At 48.0% G+C, this 20,547-nt stretch overlaps 12 protein-coding genes across 12 annotated transcripts; 7 read left to right on the top strand and 5 right to left on the bottom strand.

The window, feature by feature from the left end:
• Window positions 1-2: 2 nt before the first annotated feature.
• SRB8 (Srb8p) lies at window positions 3-4,007 on the bottom strand (the record flags this gene model as incomplete). The annotated part of the gene is made up of 1 exon (XM_037281893.1): window positions 3-4,007. One exon carries the CDS (start codon window positions 4,005-4,007, stop codon window positions 3-5), a length of 4,005 nt encoding a protein of 1,334 aa, XP_037137788.1.
• A 255-nt stretch (window positions 4,008-4,262) lies between these two features.
• DBP6 (putative ATP-dependent RNA helicase DBP6) lies at window positions 4,263-6,146 on the bottom strand (the record flags this gene model as incomplete). The annotated part of the gene is made up of 1 exon (XM_037281892.1): window positions 4,263-6,146. One exon carries the CDS (start codon window positions 6,144-6,146, stop codon window positions 4,263-4,265), a length of 1,884 nt encoding a protein of 627 aa, XP_037137787.1.
• Window positions 6,147-6,330: 184 nt separating this feature from the next.
• Window positions 6,331-6,606, top strand: RSM19 (mitochondrial 37S ribosomal protein uS19m; the record flags this gene model as incomplete). Its single annotated transcript, XM_037281891.1, has 1 exon — window positions 6,331-6,606. One exon carries the CDS (start codon window positions 6,331-6,333, stop codon window positions 6,604-6,606), a length of 276 nt encoding a protein of 91 aa, XP_037137786.1.
• An 87-nt stretch (window positions 6,607-6,693) lies between these two features.
• PTC6 (type 2C protein phosphatase PTC6) lies at window positions 6,694-8,238 on the bottom strand (the record flags this gene model as incomplete). Its single annotated transcript, XM_037281890.1, has 1 exon — window positions 6,694-8,238. The coding sequence occupies one exon, from the start codon at window positions 8,236-8,238 to the stop codon at window positions 6,694-6,696; it is 1,545 nt and encodes a 514-aa protein (XP_037137785.1).
• A 29-nt stretch (window positions 8,239-8,267) lies between these two features.
• Window positions 8,268-8,756, top strand: MRPS12 (mitochondrial 37S ribosomal protein uS12m; the record flags this gene model as incomplete). Its single annotated transcript, XM_037281889.1, has 1 exon — window positions 8,268-8,756. One exon carries the CDS (start codon window positions 8,268-8,270, stop codon window positions 8,754-8,756), a length of 489 nt encoding a protein of 162 aa, XP_037137784.1.
• A 157-nt stretch (window positions 8,757-8,913) lies between these two features.
• Window positions 8,914-9,918, top strand: ARC35 (Arc35p; the record flags this gene model as incomplete). The annotated part of the gene is made up of 1 exon (XM_037281888.1): window positions 8,914-9,918. The coding sequence occupies one exon, from the start codon at window positions 8,914-8,916 to the stop codon at window positions 9,916-9,918; it is 1,005 nt and encodes a 334-aa protein (XP_037137783.1).
• Window positions 9,919-10,106: 188 nt separating this feature from the next.
• PAT1 (deadenylation-dependent mRNA-decapping factor PAT1) lies at window positions 10,107-12,710 on the top strand (the record flags this gene model as incomplete). The annotated part of the gene is made up of 1 exon (XM_037281887.1): window positions 10,107-12,710. The coding sequence occupies one exon, from the start codon at window positions 10,107-10,109 to the stop codon at window positions 12,708-12,710; it is 2,604 nt and encodes an 867-aa protein (XP_037137782.1).
• Window positions 12,711-12,858: 148 nt separating this feature from the next.
• On the top strand, window positions 12,859-13,722 carry FUB1 (Fub1p; the record flags this gene model as incomplete). Its single annotated transcript, XM_037281886.1, has 1 exon — window positions 12,859-13,722. One exon carries the CDS (start codon window positions 12,859-12,861, stop codon window positions 13,720-13,722), a length of 864 nt encoding a protein of 287 aa, XP_037137781.1.
• Window positions 13,723-13,790: 68 nt separating this feature from the next.
• HG536_0A09220 (DUF3215 domain-containing protein) lies at window positions 13,791-14,036 on the bottom strand (the record flags this gene model as incomplete). Its single annotated transcript, XM_037281885.1, has 1 exon — window positions 13,791-14,036. The coding sequence occupies one exon, from the start codon at window positions 14,034-14,036 to the stop codon at window positions 13,791-13,793; it is 246 nt and encodes an 81-aa protein (XP_037137780.1).
• A 909-nt stretch (window positions 14,037-14,945) lies between these two features.
• HG536_0A09210 (uncharacterized protein) lies at window positions 14,946-16,790 on the top strand (the record flags this gene model as incomplete). Its single annotated transcript, XM_037281884.1, has 1 exon — window positions 14,946-16,790. The coding sequence occupies one exon, from the start codon at window positions 14,946-14,948 to the stop codon at window positions 16,788-16,790; it is 1,845 nt and encodes a 614-aa protein (XP_037137779.1).
• Window positions 16,791-17,028: 238 nt separating this feature from the next.
• ERS1 (cystinosin-like protein ERS1) lies at window positions 17,029-17,850 on the top strand (the record flags this gene model as incomplete). Its single annotated transcript, XM_037281883.1, has 1 exon — window positions 17,029-17,850. One exon carries the CDS (start codon window positions 17,029-17,031, stop codon window positions 17,848-17,850), a length of 822 nt encoding a protein of 273 aa, XP_037137778.1.
• A 94-nt stretch (window positions 17,851-17,944) lies between these two features.
• HG536_0A09190 (6-phosphogluconolactonase) lies at window positions 17,945-18,844 on the bottom strand (the record flags this gene model as incomplete). Its single annotated transcript, XM_037281882.1, has 1 exon — window positions 17,945-18,844. The coding sequence occupies one exon, from the start codon at window positions 18,842-18,844 to the stop codon at window positions 17,945-17,947; it is 900 nt and encodes a 299-aa protein (XP_037137777.1).
• Window positions 18,845-20,547: the final 1,703 nt, after the last annotated feature.

The following is a 20,547-nucleotide window of genomic DNA, read 5'->3' as shown; positions in this document are numbered from 1 at the left end:
AACTAGCTTGGATTTTTCTTCTCAAAGCAGGTGTTAAATAAACTCAAATTAAGACATGAGTTGTTAAAACAACTTGTGCTCTCTGTTTGAAAGTTCGCGATTAGGTGATATGGCTTATTTCGCAGTTTGCAAGAGTATTCATTTGCATCTTTATCAAAAATGAACCATCGATTACTTTCATCCTCGGGTGCGGGTTTGGCCATTACCAGACCAAGCTTTAACTCTTTGTTGTCCTCTAATTTGGCAGAACCATTTTTGGTAAATGATGATATTTGAAATGGCGGCAAGCTTAACAGTCGTTTTGGTGTTTCGAAACCTGTTGAAGTGGTCGAAATGTAGATGCAGTAAGATTTTAAAGAATTCAAAATCTCATACAACATCAGCTTCAATCTCAAGTCGGTAATTATCTCATCAAATAATGTAAAAAGTCTGTTTATCAGCCTGTCCGCCTGAGTGATGTTTCGGTTTTGCATGGATAACATTACTTGATGGAAAACGGATGCTTGATGAATCGTTAATAATTTTAACGTGATTTCGAATTGAAACTCGTGAGGTTTCAACGACTCTTCGTCGAACTCTGAGTAAAGGTCAAGAACCTTCTGTAAAAGTTCGAAGTTTTCACCGGATATTTTGACTTCATTATGGAATTTCTGCGATAGCGATGTTATGATTTCAATCACAATATTCGAGTAAGTGTCATTTGGATGTTGGTTAAGTAAACACTTTTGGAAGAAATCGCGCTCAAATATGTTTATGATTGAAAGCATGGTGTTAGCACTCGCTATCTTGTCAAATATATTGGCACAAAGACAGTTAGAGCCTGATCTATCTATTATGTCAAACAGAAAAGACTCCAACTGGGTTGCATCGGTGCTGCTGATAACTTCAACTTGGTAGCTAGTGTATGCTTGAAATATCCATAGATTAGTAAAGTTAAGCATTTCGTATATTTCTGAACCGTGGTGCTCCTCAAGAGTGCTATCATCATTGCTGTCTGTCCTGTTAGGGCCATGAAATAGAAGGTCTTCCATGATGTGATTGGCACTGCTGGGATTGTTGCTTAACATCATAACGATCGCTTTATTCGATATTGATGCTACTTTAGAGTCGGTACCAAATTTCAAAAGAAGATTGAGCAAAAGTGTGTAATGTTCAGATAAGTTTGTTTGACAAGCCGCTAAAACTGTTTTGAAGTTACTTCTGATAAATTGCTCTTTGTGATATTCGAAATGAAGCCCGTACTGATATGCCTCAATCGATAATAAGCTCAGAACAATTTCTGTGCCCAGGACGTTGTGAATTTGTTCGAAACTGAGAAGCTTAGCAGAAACTAAGCAAATGAGATCTGCTTGTTCGAAGTTTCGTTTTTTCAAATATATTGCCATGAATTTGTTGTAGTCTTTCACTCCAGCATTCATTAATAATAGCAAATCATATCTATAACGCTTTTGATCAATTGGTTTATTTTTGGTTATCAAGAAGCCTCGCAAGCTTGTTTGGAAAATTTCTGGAAAGCTCCAAGTCGCCGTCTTCGAGCCAGTTGCGCTGAATGCTTGATACAAATCTAGTGCTTGTTGCTTGCTTTTGCTGAACTTTTCACCTTTGGTTTTCTCTTCCTCACATACAGCTGAGAATTCGCTACTCAAGTCTTCGTCAATATTCAAAGCCACGGAGAAGTTCTTCATGAAGAACCTCCAGAAAGGCATGAGCGAAGTTACAGCATAAGAATTACCATCTTTGATTTTGAGAACCTTTGTGTACATGAAAATGAATGTCTTCGTGAACAGAATATGATCATTGATAAATTGAGAGAATAGCTTTCCGTAGCAAAGCAGAATATCCATCAAAGCTTCTAAAGCTTCAATGTTGCTAAGCAATTGGTGATAAACAACAAACTCAATCCATTTGTAAAAGTAGTGAAATGCATCTAAGTGGAAGCAAAATACTTGGAAGTTTCTGACTAACGTCACTTTATCAACCGCAGAGGGATTTCCGGAGCACAATGCGTTCAAGTACCACTCCGCAGTCATAATTTTAATGCTTAGTGGAAAGTCAGTTTTTGTCGCATCATTTTTGTTTAATATGACTTCTTTAAATTCTTCTGTCTTTTGCACCAATTGGTCAAAGTTGTACTCGAGGAAAAAGGTGGCATCATATTCCATAACGTTTCTCAGTACCAGATTGTACTGATTCTTCATCAGGGGAGATATCTTCAGGTTTATTAGCACATTGCAATGCATGAACTTATCATTAGACTCTGGTAGATATAGAATACCGGAGCTTATGAGCTTTCTGATGTATGTTGGGACCTTTAAAATTCCATAAGTTATCAGCAAATTTAGTAAGCGATAGAGCGAAGAAAGGTCGATGGTCATGGACCTTTCTTGATCTGTTAGCTTTGCCAATTGGAATACTAGCGACCAAATGATGTCCTCAATAGCATACTCCTGGAACACATCGACAGTGTTAACTTTAAGGAGTATTATTTTGGCTACAAGTTGATTGGCTTCGTAATGCGTCGCTCTCGATGGGTGTATCGCCCACAAAACGAGTTGCCGAATCTCGGTGACATTTAACATATTCTTTTCTAGGTAAGATGTCCAATCAAAGTCCACCGGATTATCGTCCAATCTTTGAGTTAGCTCAACATCAACAGCGTTTAATTTCAAAATGGATCCACTGTTGTATATATCTTCTAATTGTTCACCACGGCCTGCAGGTTTTGCGGGGCCAGTATTTTTCAGTGCTAATGATTCATTTCGGTAACTGATAAGCTCCAGCTTTTTGCGAACCTCGATGGCAACATCAGAATTCTCGTTTGATGAAATAGTACCGATTACTTCCTCCAGAATTGGTTTATAAATATCCCAACTTGGATTAGGGAAAATAAATGCTTCCAGAGAGCTGCTCTGGAAGAGCTTGCGAATAAGCAAGCTGATGATGGATTTAAGTGAGTTCTTGATCATTCCGTTCTTCTTGATATCATTGATGATGTATTTTTCATCATTTATCATTGATTTGCTGTGGGAAATAGAATGGTATTTATTCAAAAGCATTTCAGCGACTTTAGAGACAAGAAAGACTCCCTGAGGTGCCGTTCTAACGTCTTCTGTGGGCTGACATATATCATCCCAAAATATTGTTAGGATATGCAGCGTCAGAGGAAGAAACTCTAGGTTTCTGACTTTGGCACCAAATTCAACTAACCAGTGATGAAACGTTTCCTTGTCTATGAGACGAAGGGTATAGCAATTTCCAAGGAGTTTCAAAAAGTACCCTACTTCGCTTTTCCAACGTTTTAATTGCAGTGGATCATTATCGTACTGCACCATTTCAAAAATAAGCTTTTCCAATATGTAAACGAAATTATCAGTCCATTCTTTGGTTAATTGCAAATCTACATCCGATGCCTTTTCCGTTAGTCTCTGTTTGGAATTTCTCACTTTCCACTCCATGGAGTAGCAGCATTTGATTAGCCATATGGCTCTCTTCAAAGGTATTTGTTTCGCACAGCATTGCTCCAGTATCTGGCGTCGTTTCAAGCCATGTGGGATATGCATAGACAGTTTAGGCAGTGAAACGTATGGTGAGCTTAACTCTTGTAACCAAATCTCCCGACGATGTTCGGTCAAAGTAACTCGACTCGGCAGTTGAAAGCCTGGTCCACTTAAATCGCTAAAAGGGGCATGAGAACCGCCATTGGTAGCTGGAATTCGATTAATTTCCTGCTCTCGTATGCGTAATACTCGGGAGAACTGATCTGCCAGTCGATCTGACAGTTTTGGCAGTGATTCAGGCAGTGACGAGCGTGCTGATATGCTTTCAAAGTTCACTTTAGAGGTGGAATAGTAACCTTTGGCGACAAAATTCAACAGGATCTGGTCCTCCTCCTTTTTATGTTCCCAAGGTTCGAAATCTGGGTACTCTGGGCGTAGCTGGTCCTCACTTGGCTGCACATAAGGATGCAGATCATCCGGTGGAGTTAAAATATACTTGCTGGGGCTCATTGCCAGCCAGGGCAACGTAAGCGTTCACTGCTTTAAACAAAATTGGATCACTCCTATTGTGCTAATAGGCCTGAATTCACTTATGCGTAGGCTAACTTCACATATAAGTTGATCCGAAAACTCGAGGTGACAGTAAATACAAGAACTGAAAGAAACTAAAAAAGATAAATGCCCAAAATTGTTGGGCATTATTCATATTACTACTACTAAGCCTGTGAATTAAATTAGTCTCTTGCAAAAACGTTTCGCAAGTTCTCAGGTTTCTGACGACTTGCCCGTCGCTTTGTCTTTAAGTGCTACCAGAGATTCCTTGTAGGTTTGTTCCTCTTCGTCGGAGATCGAAATCAACGCCTTCCCATTATCCTCGGTGCTTTCCGAGGGCGCTGGACCTTCATTCCAATCTTTTGGTGCAGGTGCAGTTACGTCTCGACTTAGATCTTCATCAATATGATGCTCCCAGAAATCTTTCTCACCTTTTCCTACCAGGAAGTTGTAAGCATTACCGTCCGAATGAGCTCTGGCCGTTCTCCCACAACGATGAACGTACTGTTGGGATGATATGGGTGGGTCGTAGTTGATTACGTCTGAGATGTCGTTGATGTCGATACCTCTAGACATTAAATCAGTGGTAATTAGGATCCTATTTTGGAGCCTGCAGTGCGCCCTAGCAAACTCAGCGACAAGCCTTTTATTCTCTGCTTTGCTGCTGTTAGAATTAATTGTTTGAATGGCATGCTGCTGACCTAAACCTTTCCCTATCATGATATTCAGCAGACATGCTAACCGCATGGAGGCCTCGTTAGACTTAACAAAAACTAAGATTTTAGACTTCTTCAAGAAGTCCAAAAGATGCAATAGGATCAACGGCTTGTAGGAGCTCTTCGCGGTGGGTATTCTGATCAGGAATTCTTGCAGTTTTGCTGGCAGGTTGTATAATTTGACAGAGTCCATGAGGAACAGTTTCGAGTTATGCAGGTTCAATCCATGCAGTTTTTCTGTGTTTGTGGTTAGCGTTGCACTGAAAACCATCTTTATAACATTTCCTGGGCGTTCATCCTGTTTATCGGTGGCGATCCTCTGCATTAGCTCTGGACACCAGTTTTGGAACGATTGATTCAAAAGGTGGTCCGCTTCATCCAATATGAGCACTTGAAGATTCCGCATGCTTATGGACTGCATCTGCAGGTGGTCCACTAGCCTGCCGGGAGTGCTGATCAGAATGTCGGGCTCCGATTGAAGAAATTTCTTGTGCTCTTCCCTGACAGAATTCTCGAGTTTTGATATACTTACGATCAGCCCGCTGCCTTGAGATAGTTTGCTTATTGTGTCGTACACTTGATTGATCAGTAACTTTGTGGGCACTACAATGAGTACTCTGAGTCTGTTGACTGTCCTCTTGAAAAGCAGCTGCGCAATTGGTATGGAGTACGCGAGAGTCTTACCAGACCCAGTAGATGCGTTGACCAGGACATCTCCGACTCGTCTTGTCAGATGTTTCCTGGTGGCTTCCAGTGAGAAGTTTATGACCGGCAACACGTTTTCGAGCAAAGCTGTTTGAATTGGGAAAGATTCTGAGGAAAAGTGCTTCTGGATGTTTTGCAGCAGCCTTGGATGTAGATGATTCGAGAAATCCGAAAAAGGCTTAATCATTGAGTTGTCGTAATGAATTTTGGTTGTATTTAGCCAGGCAACCGACTTGTGCTCGCTCGCAGCTTGCTTAGACAAGCGGTCTTTCACTATGGCAGGTTGTGGAATCTGCTCTAACGCATTTCCAGATACATGCTCTTGAGCTATTTCTTGATTGTCTACCATATCTTTGGGCGAAATCTGGTCCTGCAAAGATATGGTTTGCTTGAACCTCGATATAATCGATGAATGTTTCTTAGGAAGCTCATGGGTTTCCTCCATATCAATGTCGCCTTCGCCATCTGCCACATTGCTAGATGTCGAATCCTCAGCTTCCGGCGTTCCGTTTTCATCTTTCTCAGGTATCTCAGTTACGTCTTCCTCCTCATCATCGCTGCTATTGCTTCCCTCGTCATCTAAGTCCCTGGCCCTCTTCACTGGTCGGCTCGAACTTTCCTCACCCGCCACAGCCTCTTGCACAATGTTATTAGGATCAAATCTGACAGCAAACATTGGCTCTAGGGTGCCTCGTTGTGCGATTCACTGCCTTTAAAGACTTGCTCATCGCATCAAGTTCGAGTACTTAATAGACTTTTTTTACGCTATGTCCATCTCATAGTGAAAAATTACAAAGTTGAAAGATACCAAGCTATACCGCGGTTACGAGGCTTCAATCGCTCGCATTATTGGCTCTACAATGTTCCAGACTGCTGCTTTACTTTCCCGTTCGGCTTGGAAGGGACCTCACATTGTACCACTACCGATCAAAGAGGCAATGGCTAAAGGAACGCCTATCAGAACGAACGCCAGAGCTGCAACGATACTTCCTCAGTTTGTAGGACTGAAGTTCCAAGTGCACAATGGTAAGGAGTACGTGGCGTTTGAAGTTGTAGAAGATATGGTTGGCAGAAAACTGGGCGAGTTTGTCCCCACGAGAAAGAGATTCAGTTATACTCAAACGAAGAACAAATGATGTGTGGCGGTCGTTCCTTGTATATATATCCTGCGGTTCGCGTCTATTTGGTCTATATGTGTATTTATGAATGAATTTTTATGAAAGCTAATCGTCTGTTCTATCGCCATGAGAGGCATCTAGCAATTTGGCCTCCCTGGCCGCACCAGTGCGGTCCACATTAGGCCAGTTTCCCCAGTTAGGCAGTCTCAGGATGACGCAGGTAGCGTTGTCTGCGTGTCTGTCTCCGACAGCCATGATGTATTTGATCACTTCGTCTGCGACGAACTGCGGCGAGGCGACCTTCAGCCCTCGCAGGTTGACCGTCGAGGTTATCAGATCGGCAAGCTCCTGGTCGGACATGACATCAGAGACCCCGTCGGTGATTAGACAGACGAAGCACTCGTCGCCGCCAAACTGTAACTTGGAGCGCTCCGAATGAGGGAGATCCAGCGTGCTACCGATCAGGTAGGAGTAGATGTCCGGTTCGCTGGTCAGCCCTTCCGCCTTTCCCACCAGATCCCCGAAGGACCTGGTGTTAGCAAAGCTGTTCAGAAACCGAGTGTCGCCAAACGAGTCCCTCTGGAATGAGGAATTCGACTTGATCCGCTCGCTCTCTCTTGACGACGAAGCGTGGTGCACTTTGGTTAGGCTGTGAGCTATCCCATTCTGGTCGCACAGTATAATCTTCGTATCGCCGACCTGGGTCACGACAAGTTTCAGCAGACCGCTTGGTGCAACGAAGAAGGACTCGTCAAAGGACAGATGTTCCTCGTAGGGTGAAACGAATACCGAAGAGGCTGTAGAGCCGCCCGGAAACTTCTTCAGCCTGGTCTCTAGAGGCAATTCCCTTTCGCTGTACCCGCAGCAGCACTCCAGATCAAACTTAAGATACGAATAATACAGTCGCAGTCGCTCGTGCTCGTGCAACAAGCTCCTCTTATCGATGACGTTGCCCCATTTGTCGAAGATCATCCTGGGTCCCGAGTTCCCGGATTTGTAGAGAACCTGCTCCTGCTTAGTGTTGCAATTCCTGATGAACTTCTGGTAAAACGCTTCCCGGTTCTCGTACACCTTTTCCCAGTACTCTCCTCCGATCAGCTCTCTGTACTGCCGCAACAGCTCGAACAGGCGCTCCTGTGACGGCGCCGCTTCTACGATCGCCTGATGCAGATTGTCAGCAAGCAGCCTTGACACTCTGCCCTCGCCACCGTGGCCATCGAAGATCGAGATGTTCAGAACTGACTTTTTCCACTCGCCGATCAGCCCTTCCTGTCTCGCCAGCGCCATCTCCTCCGCCAAAGAGGGCAGTTTCAACATGTTGATCGAGTACGTGTCCTCGTTATACCGTCTGCTGATCCGATTCGAGCTGTGACCGATCACACTAGGAAACTTCCTGAGGTGAACTCTCAGCATTAGCGACTTGTCCGCCAGCGCTGCTCTCGCCGCGACGTTGGCTGGCTTCAAGTGGATAAACGACTGCGTACGACCCATCGCTACACATCCAGCACCCTGCAACGCACCAACGGGACCTCTCACGGCCACCTCTTCTTGAAGTTTCAGCTCTCTTACTGCTAACCCTGGTCGTCGCCAGCGACTGCCCACACAGTCAAATTTAGCACTAAGTTCACCGACTTGGCACAACTTCACCATCTAAGACAGGAAGCTATCCACTGGAGACGATGTTGTCAGCGCTGCTGGGACGCAGAACGATGTTGGCCGGCTTCGCCGGCCTCCGGGGCTGGCGGAAGCCCCTGCTGGCGCAGTTTTCGACCTACAGCGTGGCCTGGGCCACGCTGAACCAGATCAAACGCGGTGTCGAGGCCCCTAAACGCAAGAAGGTATCCGTGTCGCCGGACTTGGAGCGGTGCCCGATCCGCAAGGGCGTGGTTCTGCGAGTCATGGTGCTCAAGCCCAAAAAGCCCAATTCAGCACAGCGGAAGGCCTGCAGAGTAAGGCTCACGAACGGGAACGTGATTTCCGCATACATCCCCGGGGAGGGCCACAATGCCCAGGAACACAGCATTGTCTACGTTCGGGGCGGCCGTTGCCAGGACCTGCCCGGTGTCAAGTACCACCTGGTGCGCGGCGCCGGCGATCTGGGCGGTGTCGTCAACAGAGTCACCTCCAGGTCCAAGTACGGCGTCAAAAAGCCCTCCAAAGACGCGTAAATACCCCATTCTCGTGTGTATATCGCTGTATAGTGCTATAAGTAGGCCTGTCGTGCCAGGCGACGTGTATTGCAGTCCAGGTATTTCATCGATAGGGGCTTCAAGAGCAGTAACTGCCACTTAGCAGGCCATTGAGCAGTCTAGCAGGCGATCGGAGATGTTGCAGCTGCAGCCACAGAATCTGCTGGTGCAGAAAACGTTTGGGGAGGCCGTGGAGGCGTGCCGGGCGGGCAGCCCACTGACATTGGACCGAATCGTGTCTGACTTCGACTATACAACGCTACACATCTCGAATGACAGCAGCGACAAGACGCTGCTGTACGTGAGTATCAGGACGAAGGCTTGGCAGAGTGTGGCCGCGTGCCGCGGCGGTGCTGGTCTCACAGCGTTCCTCGAGTCCAAGTACGTTGGGCAGCCCGGAGTGCAGGTGAGCCGTGAGGTGGAGAGTGGATACGACTACACGTTGCAAGTGGATCTGAAACAGGTGCAGCCGGAGGCGGTCGCGCAGCTTTCGCTGCTGAAAACGCTGATCCTGAGCTATCCGTTCCAGCTGGCCTTTGACGAGTTCGTGGAGCTGAGCAACGCCAGCGCGGCAGCTGGCGGCGAGAGCGGTGGCTCGCTCGAGTCGTCGACACTGCACACGATCCGGTACCGGGATGACGAGAACCTGTTCATCAAGTCCGCGAGCGATCGGATCACGGTGATCTTCGAGACCATCTTCCAGGACGAGACAGACAAGGTGTTCGGGAAGGTGTTTCTGCAGGAGTTTGTCGACGCTCGTAAGAGAAACCGGACGATCCAGTCTGCGCCGCAGGTGCTTTTCTCGCACGAGCCACCGCTGGAGATCCAGCAGCGGTCGCAGCCGGTGGCTGCGACCGTGCCGGACTCCAGCAGAAGATTCATTACATTTGTGCTGTTTCCGCGCCACTTCCAGACGCAAGAGCTCCAGTTCTCGACCGTGTCGCAGCTCACGCTGTTCCGCAACTACTTCCACTACCACATCAAGTGTTCCAAAGCCTACATGCACTCGAGGATGAGATACAGAGTGGATTCCTTCATCAAAGTTCTGAACAGAGCCAAGGTCGACGAGGACGAGGCGGACGACGAGCTACAGCAGCAGCAAGCCCGGAGAACCATCACGGGCAGGAAAGTGGTCTACTAGCGCCTCTTATATAGACATAGCCTTATAGTATTTGGCCATTCTTCATAGTGGGCGTATGTAGTGACTTGGTGCAATTTTTCAACAACAAGCACTATGGAGAACAAACAAGGTTCTTGAAGCTTTAAAGGCCGCTAGAAGACTACTGGACGGTTCATTTAGAAGGGTAGAGGCTCGCAGTGGCGTTTGCAATGTCATTCTTTGGGTTTGATGCGTCTGGACGGCATTCCAGGGAAAGGAATGGCGACAGTCACGAGAAAGAGAGCCCATTGGACTTTGAAGACACATATAAGGGACTTGGGGAGTACGAGGCCGAGGAGGAGGACTTTTTGAACGACGAAACGTTTGGGGCAGGTGCCGAGCTGGGTACTGATTTTGATTTCGGTCATGGAAATGGTAATTCTGGGCCTAGTGGGGCCGCAGCGAGTTCATCGTATGCGTCAGGCGGTAGGTCGTACGTTGCTGTCGCCAGATCTGGTGTAGAGCATTCAACGCGACAGCCACTTGATGCTTCTGTTGATTTGAGACCTATGGAATCGCTGTGGAGTAGCGGCGTGACGCCAGCACAGGCACAGGAACAGTCGCAGACCTTGTCGATGGAGGAGCTTGAAAGACAGCAGCGTCACAGACAGATGGGAGGACAACCAGGGTTCATGGCTATGCCGCCTCCCGGTTACGGTATGCCCGCCCCACCACAGGGGTTTCCTCAGCAGCCGCAAGCGCAGGCGGGGCCTGGGCCAAACGTTCCGTTTGGAAACCAGTTCCCATCGCCATATCCGCCACGGGGCATGCAGCCAGGCGTGCAAGGTATGCCACCGCAGTTCCAGAACATGCCAGCTATGTTCAATCAAGCCTACAACGTGCCACAGGGTCATGCTCCTAACCATCAATTCCCGGGAATGTTTCCACCTCCTCCCAGCTCGCAAACTGAACCACCGAGCGAAGCGAGGGATGCTCAGAGGCTGCAGTCAGTTGATCAGAATGCTAGTGCCGCGCAAAATGCTTCTCCAGGACGCCAACCGGTTCAGCGGGCCCTTTCTCCTCAACAGCAACGCCTTCAGACACTTCAGGCTCAGCCCTCTCAGCAGCAGCAACAGCAACCATCGTCCCCCCAGCCAATGATTTCGCCACCCCAAACGCCAAGGGAACACGGAAGATCTAATCGTGGTCAAACAAGGAGAGAACCCATGACTCCTGAGGAGCAAAAGCGGCTGCAAATCCGTCAAGCGAAGGTGGAAAAGATTTTGAAGCACTCAGGTTTGATGACTCCCCGTGACAAGGACTTTATCACCAGATATCAGCTGTCGCAAATCGTCACTGAAGATCCATACAACGAAGATTTCTACTTCCAAGTGTACAAGATCATTCAACGTGGTGGTGTCGTGGGAGAATCGAACAAAGACTTGATTGCCCGTGCTTATCTTGAGCATTCGGGCCATAGGCTCGGAGGTCGCTACAAGCGTGCGGATGTGGCATTGCAGAGAATGCAGAGCCAAGTCGAGAAAGCTGTGACAGTTGCTAAAGAAAGACCTCAGAAGAACAAAGACCATTCAGATGCTGCTCGCGAAGGCGTTCTCGGTAGAATCTCCTCCTCAATGAACAGTAAAGCTCCTCGCAGACAGCTGCAAATCCCAGTGCACAAAACAGGAGATGACAGTGCCGATGATAGTAAATTGTCGCGCGGTGGAAATCAAGCGCTCAATGTTGTCACTGAATCTCTAGATCAGGTGGAAATTAGCCAACAATCCCGAGCAAGAAGAAGATCTTCCTACGCTTTCACATCCGTGGACCAAAACTCTGTGTTGTCGCGCTCCGGTGGTAGGAAGTTTGTTTTGTCTTTGATCGAAACTGTTTATGAAGAAGTGCTTGAGCTCGAAGCTCAATTAAGAGGTGGCAATGCCGTTGACAGTACTACCCTGTGGGAAGCTTTACATATTGGGGACAGTTCTTACGAAGTCTGTCCATTCATATCCATGCTTTCTTTTGACAAAGGTATCAAGATCATGCCTCGTATCTTCAACTTCCTTGACAACGCTCAGAAATTAAAGTTATTGCAAACTTTCTTCGGTGAACTATCGCACTTGAACATTATTATAATCAGCTCATACAAGACAAACACATCCCCCAGCGAATCTCAGTTGAAACAAATCGAGCTGTTCCAAGCTGTCTTTCTAAAGATAATTGTGTCGTTTCTATCAAGCAGTGCTAACTTTATCGAGATTATGGGTTTACTGCTCTATCTGATCAAGAACAATAACGTATCATTCATCTCCACTTCTAAAATTGGTTTGAATTTGATCACGGTTTTAATTTCTCGTGCTGCTCTCATTAGACAGGACATCAACAGAACAAACGTTCTATCCTCGCCAGAAATATCAGCCTGGAACGAAGTGTATGACAAGTTATTCACTTCCTTGGAGACCAAGCTTTTCCTAGTCTTCCCACCAAAAGAATACATGGAAAAGATCGTACAGGCAACTTCACGGCCAGCTCATGGTGCCGGTTCGTCCCAAGCAGTGCCAAAGGCTCTGACGGCCTCGTACGATCAGGCATACATCTGGCAGTTCTTGGCTTCACTGGCCTTGAGCGGAAAGCTTAACCATCAGCGCATAATAATCGACGAGATCAGGGATGAAATCTTCGGCACCATCAGTGTCGCGGAGGAGCTCGGCAAGTCCCAAGAGGATGCCACCGCATCACAGTACAAGAAAGACAAGCTATATCAGGACCTAAACTTATTCCTGAATGTCATGGGGCTTGTTGCCAGAGATGGTGAGATCACAGAGCTGAAATGAGCTCCCAGAAGACTGTTTCATAGCAACAGGTTGTATATATGTACGTAAGAGTGAATTCGTTCAGATGTAATAAAAAAAGGGTCTAACTTATCGCTAACTTGCAGTACGGTATACCACTATAACTTAGAATCAGAGGCTGGAGTTAGCCATGATCGTCCAAGATAGGTTGGAGTTGAGTGTACGGCTGGTGATTGAATGTCTGCAGACATTGCGTGCAAGTTATGAGCCTGTGAACTGGCAAAGAGAAGGTAGCACGACTAAGGCTTCAGTGAGCAGTAAGAAGGAAGGAACCCAAATCGATATTGTTGGTGTCGTAATAGAAGAAGGCAAGAAATGCATGGTATCGCTGTTCGACAGCGAGGACGATAGGTCTTTGGGTCAGGCTATCTTTCTGTATGATGAGGACCTTGCAATAAGCCAGGATCTGCCGCTACCACTGGAATATGAGAGCTACAGGAGTAGCATCAAGAAGGATGAATTCGTTCACGTCCTACGTAGAATTGGTGACAAGTTGCGGCTCGAAGTGCCCGCAGAGCTGAAGCAAGTAGAGACTGAGCAAGTAATGCAGAGAGGATCGATGGCTCTAGACATCGACAGAGGCAGATTGCAAGGGAACGCCCCTCCCAGTTCGACGTTCAGGAGACCGCCAGATATGCCAGGTTTCGAGGACGAGTACCAGATACATGACGAGCGCGCAAGCCCGGCGGACGTCAGAGGTCCACAGTCCGGATACGGCGACAGTGATCTTTATCCAACGGGGCAGAAATACCCAAACCTGGCTGATCCCACCTCGCAAATGCCGCCGGTACGGCCTGGCCACGATCAGGGCGGTATGACCTTTGACCCGTTGCGGGACCAGGCCAAGAGACAGGAAGAAGAAGAGGGCAAGCTACGTGGGCCAGGCTGGATCCCCGGCGCCAAGTTCGACGACCCGTACGGCCGCCCAGGCTTCGGAGGCACCACTGGTCCCGGCTCCAGCGGGTTTGGGTTCGGCGGAGGCGGTTTCATCTAGGCTCTTTTTTCACAGCTACATAGGTGCAATATCGTTATCGTTAAATAGTTGTCTTAGTTAGTTGTAAACTACTCCTCGTTCGGGGTATACACAACCACAGTCTTCCCAGCCTGCTTGAATACATTGACTAAGACGTCCTTGTCAGAAACAACACCGTAGCCGTCCTTGTCCAGTTCCATCTGGGCAATCTCGATAATATCGCTGACTCTGTCCTTGCCAATGCCGGTCGACTCGATCAGCTGGTTGTCCTCGTCAAACGACAGGGTACCAATGGCCTTTGGGATGGCCTCCTCCAGGGTCAATGGCTTCGACATGTTCGTACTACTAGGTCTTGCTGTGTGATAGTTCCCTCGCTGAATAAAGGTTTGAACTTCAAGCGATGCTATGTAAACACTGAGCTAAAGAACGGTATGGGAGAGATCAGACACGCTTGTGGCGTTTATATACGGATGCAACTGAGCAAGAAGTGATCCAGATACTCCCTGACTCCAGAACTGCTCCGAACACCCGACGGGAAACCCACTGAAGAAGACCTCTAGCAAAGCTGCAGCTACTACCGAGGGATGTATCCTTTGTGGTATCGCCTGAGTTCACAAGGGAGTACCAGCACCGAGAAGCCCAAGAATGCCAGAAGCGCCCTTTCCAGCACAACGGTAGGGGCAGGGTGTTGGGCGTTTGCGAGAATTTTAGAATTGAGCCTGGGACCTCCTAGTGCTGCCAGAGCACTCCATAACTGATGCGGATGCCGCAGGCTGCCACCACAGCCTGCGAGGTGCAACTCCGACGCCCTGTTGCGAGTAAGGCTGGGTGCTCCCCTGATTGAGGGAGCACTGCTAGCGCAAGCTCTACGGTCTAGATCTGCCAGGGAGACTCAGAATGCGACGCCTGCTGGTCCCCCGGAGAGCTCACGGCGCTGACGAGGTGCTCAAGACGCTCAATGAGGAAGCTGTTCAAGATACCAGTCCAGAATTGATCAACTCTGGCAGGGACCGAAGGCTGGGGTGTTTAGGCAAGTCATTGAAGCCTTTCTGAAGTCGATGAGACACGACAAGACACTTCTCTCTGTTTTGAGCTCTCATCAGCGTTGTTCGAAGCTTATTGGGACGCGCGTTAACGAGTAACTTTAAGTGATCTTAATGAAGCCTGGTTTATGAAGACCAGGGCTCACAAAAGATCGTCCTAAAGGGTTGCTGAGGTGGATTTAGGAAGAAACCGATTGTGGCATGTGGCTGTTAAACGTTTTGCTTTTTGCTTGCGTGCTGGCGTTAGCGTACTCCTTTGCGGTGGTCAATCGATACTTCTCCTTTAAACTGCACAAGAACACGTTTCCTTTGACTTTGACGATATTGACGTGCAATTTGGTGATTTTGCTATTTACCGCTTATTTGCTTCCATTGGATGTCTTTTACGCTACAAGGGCTGCTGCACCCGCAGATTTATCGTCTCCGCAGAATAGCACTGCCAGTGGCCCGACCAGCAGCCTGGGGATCAACGTGGCAGCAGTTCTGGAATTGGATGCGGCAGCTGAACAGCGCATCTTTCGTGTCGCGTGGCTGCTGGTGTACTGGCTCGAGTTCGTGACTTGCTGGTTCGTCATACCAGTGCTGATATCCTACTGCACTCTGAAATACGCATGTGCTAAAGAAGCGTCCGGCACGCAGCAGCGGTCCCCGATATGGGAGCGTTTGATCCGTGCTATTTTCCAGAACCTGAAGTTTTATCTGCTCTGCCTGCTGGGACTCGTTTGTGGGGTGGTTTATTTGCTGACGAGTACGGGTCACAGTTTGAGCGATTTCAAACCGCTCATCATTTCTCTGTCGCATCTCTACTCGTTGAGCTATACCTTGATTTTGCTTTCCATCGGTCTCATAATCTTCCCTAAGAACTTGTACGCAGTCGGTCGGTTGCCTACAAGCGACAGCATCAATCGGTACTTTGTCGAGCTGAGCAAGACGAATGATGATTTGAACGACAGTCGGATGAACATGCTGGAGAGTGCAGACAGGATACTGAGCATCCCGGAGCCCAACAATGGCGATGTTGTGTTTGCTCAAATGCTGAATGATTGCAAGTTGGAAGTACGCGGTACTTTGAACGAGACGGATGTGTCGATATCGAACCTTATCCCGGGCTCAAGCTCTTTGACGGTCACAAGCTTGGACAAACTCAACAAATATTACAATGAATTTATCACGCATTACTATAATTTCCTCCATTACCAAACCCACTCGAATTCTATTATTCACATTCTGGCGCAGTCTCAGTCCAGCAACAGTTTGTCCTCTGCTTCCTCCGCATTTAGATACGTTAAAGGCGTCGCGATACTCCTTCTGGCAGCCATATCTGTCACCCTATCCCTGCTTATCGTTTACCTGGAGATGACGCCCACCAAATGGGGCCATGGCTGGATTTTCGATGGGAACCGTTGGTACAACTTTGCTCTCGAACTCATTATATTTGCATACAACACTTTCGTCTCCCTTTACGCAATGAGCAGATTTAAATTCAGCAACTTCCACTTGATACCGAATGGTAGGAGTAATCCGACGAACGCGCTGTATTACTCCTTGTACTCTAGCAGGTTGTTATTCCCGCTATGTTTTAACTTCATGGTGCTAGTTCCCTCTCAGACTAAGAACAGAGTCAAGAGCAGTTTTGAGACAACCCTCTACGATAACCTGACCGTTATACCGCTGGTTGGCTACCTGAACAAGTATCTGCCGAGTCTGTTCCTCGCAGTTACCATACTGAGCTACAAGTTCGATCTCAAGCAGAAAGTACTGCTGAAAGTGCTGGGGGAAGAATACTACTACCAATTTTTCGGCATGATGATGTATGAGCCAGTCGGCGAAATTGACTCTCTGCAAGGCAACGACCCCAGAAGACCATCCGTTTTAACAGAAGATAGCTTCAACTTCGGTGGCCGTTCACAAATGGATGAAGACTATGAATACTCGCTGCAGGACGGCCGGTACCTTTTCGAGAGGGCTTCAAGCAATTACGACATGTCTACGAACAACGGAGCTGCCAACAGTGATCGCGCCAGTGGTAATGGTTCGTATTTATAGGTTGCGTTAAAGTTAGTAGAATAAAGCCAATTATAGACTTTTTACTTAGTGTTGATATCTCATCGCCATTCCTGCTACTATGCCGCATCGCGTAGGGCTTAATCAAAGTTCCCTTTCATTGACTTGGGAAGTAAAGAAGAGGTAGGTATAGTCAAGAATATTGGACTTGCCAGACTTTCCTGAGTGAGTTGCATCGCTGAATCCCTCCTCTGTCTTATGGCCAAGAGCTGCCACGAGAATGGTAAAGAAATGGAAGGCTGAAGATGCACTGGGCTTTATTTATGTGTGGGCATGGTCTGTGTCGATGTACCCGCCAATTATTACGAATTGGAAGCAGAAATCTTCAACTGCAGTTTCCAAAGATTTTGCTGTGCTAAACACCACTGGTTACTTCTATCTGCTAATATCGTTAACCTTACAGCTGTATCTTTGGCTTCCGGCACCGTTAAGCGTGAAAGATGGACGGAAGCCGGTAGATACGAGACCCAAGGTTACTCAGTTCGACTTCTGGTACTGTCTACATGGCTGTGTGATGAACTTAGTGCTTGTGAGCCAAGTGATTTACGGGAAGAAGCTATGGAAATTCAAGGCAGACAACCATCAGATCCGGATGAGGCCCTACTACCATAAGTTCTGGATAATCTCCTTGGTGGTTTTTGCCATGCTTACGGTCAGATTTGGTTTCCAGATATTCTTCCAAGGCTGGGACAACCAGAGGACCCTGTCATACTGCAACAGTCTGTTCGTTTTGAAGATCTCCATGTCTTTGATCAAGAACATGCCGCAGGCGTTCCATAACTACGAAAGAAAGTCCCTGAAGGGGTTTGCAATCCAGAGCGTGATGCTTGACATTACTGGCGGCGTCACATCGCTGTTGCAGCTGGTATCGCAGATAAGCAACGACCAGGGTTTTAGCGCCACGACGCTGGCGGCCAATTTCGGCAAGATCGGATTAGCCCTGGTTACGCTGGTGTTTGACTTCATCTACGTGTCCCAATGGCTGATCTATCGGGACGCCGAGCTGGGTGCGGCCAGTTCCAACATAATCAAGCTTAGCTAACGGATATACTTGGCAAAGATGATAAAAATACAATAGGCAAGAAGAAAATACTGTAAAGTGCTATTTAGGACAGACGACCCCGAGGCGGACTCGATCACTCGTCACCGTCGACATGGAATTTGTACTTCTTCTTCGTCACAAACACATCTCTCAAAGCTTCATCGTCGACGAACCAAGACACACGACCTGCCGCACCTTCGTTCACAATACTACTTGGCAGACCTTTCTCGGGCCTCTCCATGATTGTCTTGATGACGGGCGCCTTGGTGGCGCCCTCGACCACGAACGTAACCCTGTGGGAATGACAAATGACGGGGATCGTCAGCGATATCCTGTTGGAAGGCCCGCTGGGCGCGTTCTCGACAGGCACCACCCACGCAAGCTTTTCCCGCAGATTCTCCTGGAAGTTCGGGAACAGCGATGCAATGTGGCCGTCCGGAGCGCACCCGAGCAGGAAAAGGTCAAACATCGGTAGCTTCACCGAGTCTCTGCCGGCAAACCCCTTGATAAGCACCTTTTCGTAGTTTTCTGCGCATTCCTGCGGGTCGCCGATCAGCTGCTCGTCTATATGGAACACCCTGGGGCTCCCGTACTTCTCCGTGTCGATCTGGTCCAGGATCTCGCGCTTCGCCAACCCGTAGTTGCTCTCCGGCGAGTCGAACGGGACCAGTCTCTCGTCCGCAAAGTAGATATCCCACTTCCCCCACTGTACGTCCTCCCTCTTGAGCAATCCCTCGTGCAAAACATGGATCAGCGATCCCCCAGAGAGCGCAATCTTGAATCTCGCCTCCTTCTCCTTCTTTGCCTTCTTGGAACCGGAACTGCTCGAGTCCCGCGATGCTGCGCTGCTATTCAGACTCGTACTTGAGCTCTTCTTCTCCTTCAAACTCCGATTCAACGCACTATTCTGCGCATACACAACATGGTCCGCTACTGCCTCTGCCACCCCTAGGAACTCGTGGAACGCGAAAACTTTAGGTACCGTGGTCGTCATCGAGCCTGCAATTCTACACTACCACCCTGATATCTGCCTACCAGCAAGCAATTCGCCGTCTCTCTCTTTGTATTCCATAAACTCCACTGCAAAGCTCCTTTTCAGCTCGCCCTGCTCCTTATATAGTGCTACCTAGTGGCAAAAATGGGGAGTGAAAAAACTAGCCAACTGTTCAAGCTGATCCAGCGCCGATCGAGGCCCGATTGGCGGCTCGTCTGGCTGCCAAGACGGCTCTGTCTTGCGACTCGGTCGGTCGAGTCAGCGCTCTGCTGTTCGCCGCTGCTCAGAAGAACTATCCTGGTGGTGAACTAGAACTACTCGGCATTACTAAAGCCTTACACCAGGTACATGTTGCATGGTAAACACTTTACCTTGATGAACGGACCCTATCAGGTTGCTGTCGCAGAAACGAGCCGGCCGGAGGGTTCAGAAATGGTTAGGCGGCTACGTAGGCTCGCTGCCCTGATCGAACGACTGAGTTACAGAAGTAACGACTGTATTACAACAGCGTTTACGGTCACTAGCTGCCTCTGAAAATAAACACCCTGTCAACATGAGCTCTAATGTCGAGGGAGAAAGGAACTGAGAAACTCCAAGCGAGTTTGGACCCAACATGAACTTTTACATGGGAACATTTGGCATACCGAAGCCGCCCGAGTTGTTATTTCGCAAGACACCTTAACGGTCCAGCCGCATGGGCTCAAGACTACATAAGCGAGGGATTATCAGGATGTGTCGTTCGAGCGACGAAGGAGCCCGGCGTTAGTAGGATAATCAGCAGCATCATTCCGTTAGCTCAAGCAAACCTGGGTAACACACAGTTCAAAAAGAACTGGGATAAGATTCCCAAAGGCTATACGATTGAGAAGTTGGCGATAGCTCTCTATTTCCGATGCCTCAAGTCGTCAACGCAAAAACCGATAGAGTAGCGGACGAGGATACAACCGTCTCAGCAGTCTTCGGTTCCAACAATCGCAGAGTGAAAAGACCTAGGAATCAAGCAAGATCTCAATACGTTAAGCGACAAAAACGCCTTGCGCAACTTATTCTATTGCAAGAAGGCCGGTCACCGTATGAATGAGTGCCGAGAGCGTGAGGCGAGGCCTAGCCGGCATGGACACTGAGACGAGTCCGAAAAAACGATCATTGTGCATTAGAAGCCAGCCGATTGTACATTATATTTCCATCCCGGAGATGGATAATCCGGCTGAGAGAACGATCGTCATCAAAAAACAAAAAAAGAAAACCTTGTTTGATAGTGGATCGCCTGCTTCGTTCATCCGTTCGGATATGGTGAAGTTATTAAACCTGAGGACATACGAGACACCACCTTTCCGATTCAGAGGGTTTATCCCTACCGATGCGTCGACGACAACCGAAGCCGTAAGTCTAACCGTTCCGTAGAAGACTTACAGATCCCAGTAGCGGCACATGTCCTGGAGAATATGGACTACCAAATGCTGATTGGCAATCCTATCCTCCCTCGCTACCCGAAACTGTTGTCAATGATATTGACAACGACGCCGAACCTGGAAGCTTGTGAAAATCCTGTCAAGGTTAGCTACCATGAGCCTGAGTCTGCTGGTAATCGTGATAATTCCAGAAGGCCTGAAATGTCTCTTGCCCCCACTACTCCTGAAGCAATTGACCGGAAATCCATTGGCCATCGTGGTAAAACCAAATGTGATGTTCCATCTCCTGTT

Source organism: Torulaspora globosa, chromosome 1 (assembly GCF_014133895.1).
Source record: "Torulaspora globosa chromosome 1, complete sequence".
Taxonomy (NCBI): domain Eukaryota; kingdom Fungi; phylum Ascomycota; class Saccharomycetes; order Saccharomycetales; family Saccharomycetaceae; genus Torulaspora; species Torulaspora globosa.
The sequence above is the reverse complement of the archived record's forward strand: the minus strand, read 5'-3'. Positions and strand labels throughout refer to the sequence as shown.